Source organism: Ostrea edulis, chromosome 5 (genome assembly GCF_947568905.1).
Source record: "Ostrea edulis chromosome 5, xbOstEdul1.1, whole genome shotgun sequence".
Taxonomy (NCBI): domain Eukaryota; kingdom Metazoa; phylum Mollusca; class Bivalvia; order Ostreida; family Ostreidae; genus Ostrea; species Ostrea edulis.
The window spans coordinates 43,627,493-43,635,961 of NC_079168.1; the positions used below are offsets into that span (position 1 = coordinate 43,627,493).

The window sequence follows — 8,469 nt, forward strand, 5'->3', positions numbered from 1 at the left end:
TTTAAAATCTTTATATTTAAAACACAACCAATGAATAAAAAATTATATTAGAGCTCTTTTCTTAATCGAGCAAGAAAGAAGTGAGAGGGACTTATTAAATCATCATATATATATAGGCCTAAATGCATATTTTTACAGTTGTTGAAAACATGTCGGAGCGTAAAACAAATAAGATTTTCTGATAGAAGCTTTTATACTTGAAAATGTACAAGTACAACGAGCTAAACAAGAAATGTAATGTAAACATGTAATACTCACTTGTAATTTACACATACAGGTAGGTGTACAAGTTTGTTTGCTAAACCTCTCTAATCTCAATCTGTCATAATTAATTTGTTTCACACTTACAAATGTAATACAATCCATATTTGGGCATTCGCAGCTCTTGGGAAAGAAGTTCCACATTTTCTTTTGTTGGTCGGAGAAATGTGATACATTTTAGATGTTTCATTGTTTCACGTCCAGAGGAATCTATCCTTTCAAACAAGTACACTTCCTTTTGTAGAATTTCTGACTGTGCATACACCATGCTCACAATACTGGTCTGGAAAATATAATCATATGCATTAACAAAAACAAGGTACAAGATTATTGTAATCGTATATTGCTCAAACCCAATACATACATCAAGGTGATTAAAGGCAATAATATTGGTAATCAAAAATTTGCAGATATCAACAGTCCCTTGTCGAAATCAGTGTATTTTATATAAATTAAATTAAATTAAATTGAAAATCGGCTACACCTCGGTTGACATTGGTTTTCTCGGGGTGAAAATTTTTAAAGTTACCCTCAACTACATGCAATATTTATATAATACAAAGAGAGTACAACTTCTTAGTTATGACATTGTAGTTAAGACGTCGTTATTGTGACATCACAAAGGCAGCAAACAAAATTGGCGCATGTTAAAGCCAGTAAGGTACCAAAACTAAAGCAATGAGTTGAAATATGATATCTGAGGTATAGTAATTAATCTACATTCAATTTAGGTTTGGATAACTTACAAAATAGTCCTATTACCACTCTCTGTAAATGTTCATTATTTTCTACAACTTTATTACATGGAAATATGAAAATGCTCACTGCAGGGTGTATTTCTGACGGATGGGTCCCATATTTGTTGTTTGTGGACACTCACAACACTGTTATCTAGTTTGGTTTGTTTTGGTCTGTCCTATATAATTTTCTCGACAGTAGGTACAAGTCATGCAATATATCAAATTTCAAGATTTGCATGACATATTGGTACATACAGTGAACATTTTGCCACATTTGAGAGTAAATGTCTCTTCTGTGGACAGGTGCCACATCAGGGGTCCATACATCTGGAAACCGTAGTTTTTCTTCATCAGATGAAAATCTGTCTCTTGTTAATAATTTTATTAGGTTTGGAGGTTGACGTTAATTGTAGACAATATTCTTTAGTACAATGAGGTCCTTTAGACTTTTGGATTATGTAAAATCAAGAAGAATGTTTCACAGAATTATCATGGAGATTGTGAATATGATGAAGGGAATTTGCTTTTTGATTTCATTTCATTTTGGGTTCCAGATCCTCTAGAATTCCAGAGTTCTGCGAGCGGTATGAATTTGGCCTTTTCAATAATGGCATCTATTCTAAAAATTTGTCATATATTTCAGTCTAAGTAAAACTGTTTTTAATTCCTGTACACAATTATTTCTTCTCGGGTTTCATCATGACAATGACACAAACATGTCTCACAATGTGAAAAGGTATGTTGCTTTATAAGTGAGGGATGACAAGAATTGGTTATAAGGTACTGGTGGGAATTTGGTTTTTTCATAGTACAAGTCTGTTATAATTTTCCTATCTTCTTTAATCATAAGGATATCCAAAAAAATGTAATTCTATGTTGCTTGTTTCCCCCATAAATTTAATAAAGGGATGTAAATTATTCAACACATTATGAAAGTCATTTAATTCTTCATGGGGTTTGGACGGGGAAAAAAACAATCCGTCTAGATATCACTTCCAATGAGATCTTATGTACTGAGCAAATTGAGTTTCAAAAGTACAATGTAATATTGAAGAGAAATGACAAATTTTAACAATATCATTTCGTCATCGAGATGATTAAAGACAGTATTATCATAATCTTTTTTCTTTCTTAATCAAAATGACAAATTATTGTAAATGCACACATTTTGGGATTGCATTATATCAGAGTTTGAATTTTTAGGTCACCTGAGTTTACTCAGCGTTACCTGATTAGCTCTTCAATCTTCCGATAACCTCGGCCTTTTTCTTAGCAATGAAGGAAAACATACGAAAGCGCTTTTCAAACTTTGTCAAAGGCACATGGTTTTAAAAACGAAAATGACGAATAGAAATATCAACTCAGATTATATTTCATGGTGAAAAGCTAGTTTTGATACATAATTTTATAGAATTGATTATTTGAAGATGATAATCAATTGAAATTAATTAAGCTGAAAAGCTTATCTGATGTATATTTTAGAAAGATGACGGAAGCCAATCAGGTAACATGACATGCAAAGTGATGTCACAACCTCCTTTAAGGCCGTCAATGGACAGAAAAGCTAGGGCATGATGAAATAATTGGCAGAATACGACAAATAAAACAGATGGCATGGGATTTAGATGAAAGACATATTAAGAACTACATTAACTTGATGAGATATTCACAGAAAAGTTCCTGTTTGTTTACATGATTTGTTGCACACCTTTGCATATAATATATTAGTCAGATCAAGCACAATCTCTTGATTTAGCTATATAGCTTTATTAAGCTATATAGCTTTACAAAGCTATTTGAAATAGCTTGATTAAGCTAGTTTAGATTGAATTAGATGAATTTTTTAAGTGCAGTGGTAACGACATAAAGTTACACAATTATTTTTTAATGTGTTTATACTTTGAATTAATAATAATACTATTCTAGTTAGAGTTCATAACAATACTACTTCGTTTTAAGATTTTTCATGAAAAGAGAATTTCTTTTGTGTTTTTAACTGTCCACTATAGCCTGTGTGCATTGAAGCATAGAAAAGTATGATGACTTTACAATGTAACCTGACTGCCAATCCATTATTCTGTTGCACCCCACTGACTTTTATTCTATTTTGAAGATTGGTAACTGTTGCTGAACAACTTAATAATCCTAAGCATTTGACAAATGAGAAGTGACATAGTTTAAGAATTTAAATACTTTTTTTGTTTTCAATGTGTTGTACAAACTTCAAGGATGAAATATGTTCACTCAGTGAAATTCTGCTTTTACGCTTTAAGAAATTAATTTGATGAAAGGTTTGAAATAGCTAAATCAAGCAATTTCAAATAGCTTTATAAAGCTATGTAGCTAAATCAAGAGATTGTGCTGCACCTGTTAGTTATCTCACAAGTGGTCATCTCAAAAGCTTACAGAAGGTAGAAACTGACTACTCAGAACGACTTATGAGGGTGATCGGTGGGGGAAATAACATAGTTTGGATAAATTGGTTCCATGTAAAAATATTTTCATTCTAGAAAAAGGGGGGGGGGGGGTATGTACACAAGATCATCCACACTTCAGGGCCTGTGATCAATAGTTCTAACCATCGGTCTTAAGCTTAGAATATTACCGTTTCCTTGTCCATCAGCAGGACCTTCATTCCAGGTCCACTTTCTTCGATCATTTTACTAATATACTGTTTTATTGCCAAGATAACATTCATTTTGACAGATACTTTTCAGCCTAACGTCTACTTGATTTTTCATTAATCTGGGTTATCTCGACGTTTGTGTATACGACGACTATGAAATACACAAAAACGTCGGGATGATCTAGAGCACGGAAATCTACGAGCGCGTTCGAGATTGCCGTTCTTTGCATGTGCACAAATTCCTATCGATCCCGAACGCCGAGTACGGAACCCGAGACGTTCGAGGTGCAAGAACACACACCACCTCTGTAGGTAGTGTGATCAAAGAGCAAGAACACGTTCGTGTGCACATGTTCTCGTCGTTCGCGACTCCAAGAATGCATTAAGAACAAGTCAACGCGAATGGTGATCTCGAACGCATTCCTCTAGTTCCCGCCTCCGCCACTCATTGATCATTTGTTATAGGATAAATGAAAGGTGGGGGCGGGGACCAAACATTATGGGCAGATGAAAAGCAATTTGGCTCCCATTCGTTTGGCATCTATCGCAGTGCTAGCATTACGTGCTGCAGAAGCATTCACGACGCCACTAGATCTCATAGCTTGGCAGAGACATGGGACATTAATGTTACTAGGGTAGAAGTAGGAAGGAATGCCATTCTTGCCACTGAAAGCAGTACTTAATGTCTTTGTCTTTGCACATTTTGGATCTCCAGGCTGCTTGCATATTTTGCAGCAAGTCTCACACTCGATGTTAATTTTTTTTGAAAAGTGACCCAGGTGTGAAGTGTTACATAGCTTTTTGATAGGAATTTTCTATTTGACATGATGTAAATGAAGTGATTGTCATTTAGTATTTTTGTCATTTTTAAAGTGGTAGGATTACGGTGGGGTTTTTTCTTTCCATATTTTATTTCCGAAGTAAGCTCGGCACCAAGCTTTTAAAGCAAGTTGACAACACAATCTTGAGTCCTCTACAGAAAGAGGAACTCCCCTGACCGTCACTCTACATTTCTTTCTTGGGTATTGATACTAATAATATTAAACTTTGTGTGATGTTTTTGTTGAAAAATAATTCACCAGGGCATAACTATCGCATCAACCAAGGTAATTGATGAGTCCGTGTAGATTTTGTGCCTTAGAATCATCATAAAAATGTACTATAATATTTGTCACAAAGTCTTTAAAGTAAACGCCAAATGTAACAAAAATGGAATAATACAATTGTTAAATGCTTTATTTCTGTGCATATATATATGATGACAAAAAAGAGCACATATCAATATCGATTATTCTAAATTTTTTCAAGTAATGCTTGACTGGCAGAATTCTATGTAATATTCTATATTGTAGCCATTGGACTCTGGAATCGTTAGATACCTTAAAGCAAATTTTAAATATGTCATATACATTTGCATTATGATGCTCATTAAAGAATATTTTTGAATTCCATTTTTCAACAGATGATGGTGTGTTGCTTGAAAAAATTATACAACTATAAATACATTTTGAGCATTTTATTTTCACCCGCCGCGGTGGCCGAGAGGTTAGAGCATTCGCCCCGCATGCAGAATGCCGGGGTTCGAATTCCGGCCGCGACAGACCTAAGTCATTAAAACAGGTAGTGACAGTTCCATCGCCAAACGCTTGGCATAAGGTGTGAATGTCACGGGTCCTCGGAGATGACCTTAAATACACATGACCCGTGTCACGGTTGGTGTGGCACGCTAAAGAACCCTCACTGCTCAATGGCCGTAATTGCCGAGCATAGGCCTAAATTTGAAGCCCTTCACCAGTGTTGGTGACGTCTCCATATGTGTGAAAAAATCTTGAACGAGACGTTAAGCAAGATACAATCAATCATTGAGCATTTTTCTGTACGTAAAATAAGATCAAAATACATAAGAGAATGAGGTCCATACAATTTAGCATAATGTTCTTTGGAAAACCTCATTTCTTTCATAAACTTTGAAATTGCACTAATAGTACTATTATACTGCATACAACATACATATCCAATATCAAATTTCTTTGCAAACCTTTCTCTTGACAGGAATGCACACTTTTCATCTAGAAAATCATCAACACCTTTTTCATACCAAGATTTGATATACAAACTCTTTCTATCAACATTAATTCTTGTATAATGTTTAGTAATTACATATAGCCATGATTCCAGTACATCCGTCCAAAAAGTATTTGTTGCAGTCTCTGCCAGTTCTAACAAAATCAAACAGATATGTTACAACATATGCATCACAGTCATATATACTTTCAAAAATATTTATCCAAGCCTGTCCACCATTTACAAGTCTCTTAATCCAAGAACATTTCAAAGATATCAAAAAGTTGTTTATATTAACCATGTTTAGACCCCGACCCCTGCTGTATATTTCTGGGTAACTACAGGTCTCTTTACTTTATCACACTTTGATCCCCAAATAAATCTAAACAATTCTCTTGTTAATTTTGCAACAGTCAAGGAGTTAAAACACGTTTTTCCGTTGCTGGATAAGTGCCAATCTCTCACCAGAGGGCGTATTACGCTGCGCTAAAACACCTTTGTCAACGTCTGAATGTCAAGATTCTTGGCAAAACTTATTTCTACCTATTGCATTATAAAGTATGATTTTACAAGTTTTAGTGTTAAGCTTAAAATCTTACAGTAAGTTCACAAAAACAACGAATTCCATGATTATTCTAGTATTATTGGATGAATGAATATTTATATAAAACCTTTTCATTCGCTCAGGTGTCTCATATTTACCAGCTTCTGAGTTTATAAAATTCAGACAAGTATTTGATTTGCTTAGATATGATCATTACAGTTTGATATGCTAAGTTAGTTTTAGTACGTTTTGATATGATTTTTAGACGTTGACAGAGGTATTAGTGGAGCGTAGCGGGAACGATAACTCTGGGTAGAGATTGGATAAGTGCATTAGGTTTTGGAATTTGTAGGTTATAAATTAGATCAGGTATTTCATCAAGAACAACTGAAAAATTTATACCTAGTAGAGTAAAGGTAGTAGATCCCCAATCCATCTTGCATGAAAACAAGGTGTGCACGTAAGCTATCCACCCTTCAGGTGCCCATGCCGATGATCTGAACTGGACACGTGACTTTGACTTGAAATGACCAAGTGAAGATTGTTTGTAAACAGTGATTTAAAATCAAATAATTCTGTTTAAAACAGGTGAAATAACGTATGCCATATCGTACAGCCTCATAAACACGTAGTGCGGTGATTTAACAGCGGTAAATATTACAACATAAACACGTAGTGCGGTGATTTAACAGCGGTAAATATTACAAAGTGGATTGATTGATTGACTCGACAATTTTTCAGTTATCTAGAGGTGCCAAGTTTTTATTGGTGGAAGAGAGAACCCAGATACAATGTACCTGGGAAGAGACCACCGACCTTCCGAAAGTAAACTGGGAAATTTTCTCACTTACCGGAGCGAGCGGGATTCGAACCCTGTTTAATTCTGTTTAAATTAAGAGGTGAGCGGCCGTGTGATTTTGAGCGCGATGCTCTATAGCCACTCGGCCACGGAGGCCCCTCTGTCCAAAGACCATACGACTTTAAAGAACCCTCACTGCTACGGCCCTAAGCTCACAGTGTTGGTACTACACCTAGAGCTGGTGACGTCTCAATATACGAGTGAATAATTCTCGATGGGACGTAAAACAATCAATCAGATCAGATCATAAGATCAGGTCAAGGTCTTCAATCTATCAGTACTCTCAGTACTTTGATCTAGTCTGGAGCATCCTAAAGTTTGTGTAATCCCGATACACAAACATCGAAATGATCCAGACGTCCTTTTTTCTCGTGTAGCGGAAGTGAATTGGGCGGTTATCAATCTCCTTTCCGCAAGTCGCAGGCAGTGGACATATAAAACAGTTGAAAGTCTCACCCTCCATTTCCTGGTTTGTGGCAAACTAGCGACTTCTAAATAAGAGTATCGTCTACACACGGATACGAAAGTTATTTCAACAGGAAACTAACCTACAGTACTTCTTGCGTGTTATCAACAGCGTAGGATCACAATGGTAGGGTAGTAACTAGTTCATTAATTATATCGTAAATTTCAACATTTATGATTATACTTATGTAATAAATAATTAAGTATATATAAAATTTTGCATTGTTGATAATTAATACTGATAAAAGTTGAGTAAATAGAAAAAGTTTTTGGGAAAACGCCCACAGGTTTTGTATGCGGAAGTTGCAATGAGTGACCAAAATTACGAAAAGTGTGTTATAACCATTGATTTTTTCACTAGATATTTCATTGAAAAACATGTTTGTTTGTTTTTCAAAAACTTAATTTGAAATAGATTTGAATGAATTATCATGATTCATCTTGACTATAGCAAGGGGGACGTAACTCTGATTTGGCACATGTCCGCGTTTTTTTATTCTTTCGAAATTTCGATGGCGGCCGAAAACGACGGTGGTGCATAACAACGGCAGTTTCTCTGCTACGTACATGGCCGATAGCCCCCGAGTGAAGATCAAGGGAAGAGAGGAAGACATCAGAGCTTGTGTATTGGACAATTTTTGTGCATCTTGATTTGGTGAGTGGCAGACATTTAAAGTAGAAATTTGTGTGCTAATACATTACCATTTCCTCTATACAACAATCGGTCTGTTACTTACAAACATCACTTTTTGAAAAGAAACAAACAAGAAATCACCATTTCATCCTCGTAATTAAAAGAAAAAATTAAAATGAATATAAAGAACACGATCGTTACCAGAAAACTTGCATATCCTCGTTATCGATTTCGAATTTCACTCCAGATGTCTACAAGCCACAGATGATGAGCTTA

At 35.2% G+C, this 8,469-nt stretch overlaps 2 protein-coding genes across 2 annotated transcripts in view; one reads left to right on the forward strand and one right to left on the reverse strand.

The window, feature by feature from the left end:
* The window catches only part of LOC125651588 (vacuolar protein sorting-associated protein 45-like), a 28,245-nt gene extending 24,487 nt beyond the window's left edge, over positions 1-3,758 (reverse strand). Inside the window, exons 1-2 of the mRNA XM_048880246.2 lie at positions 3,607-3,758; positions 349-544 (exon numbers count right to left, since the gene is read on the reverse strand). Of these exons, the coding sequence (XP_048736203.1) occupies positions 349-544; positions 3,607-3,699 (289 nt within the window). The 5' untranslated portion in view covers positions 3,700-3,758. The remainder of the gene's footprint in view (positions 1-348; positions 545-3,606) is intronic.
* Positions 3,759-7,375: 3,617 nt separating this feature from the next.
* The window catches only part of LOC125649894 (uncharacterized), a 12,633-nt gene continuing 11,539 nt past the window's right edge, over positions 7,376-8,469 (forward strand). The window contains exon 1 of the mRNA XM_048877736.2: positions 7,376-7,686. Within this exon, the coding sequence (XP_048733693.1) occupies positions 7,684-7,686 (3 nt within the window). The 5' untranslated portion in view covers positions 7,376-7,683. The remainder of the gene's footprint in view (positions 7,687-8,469) is intronic.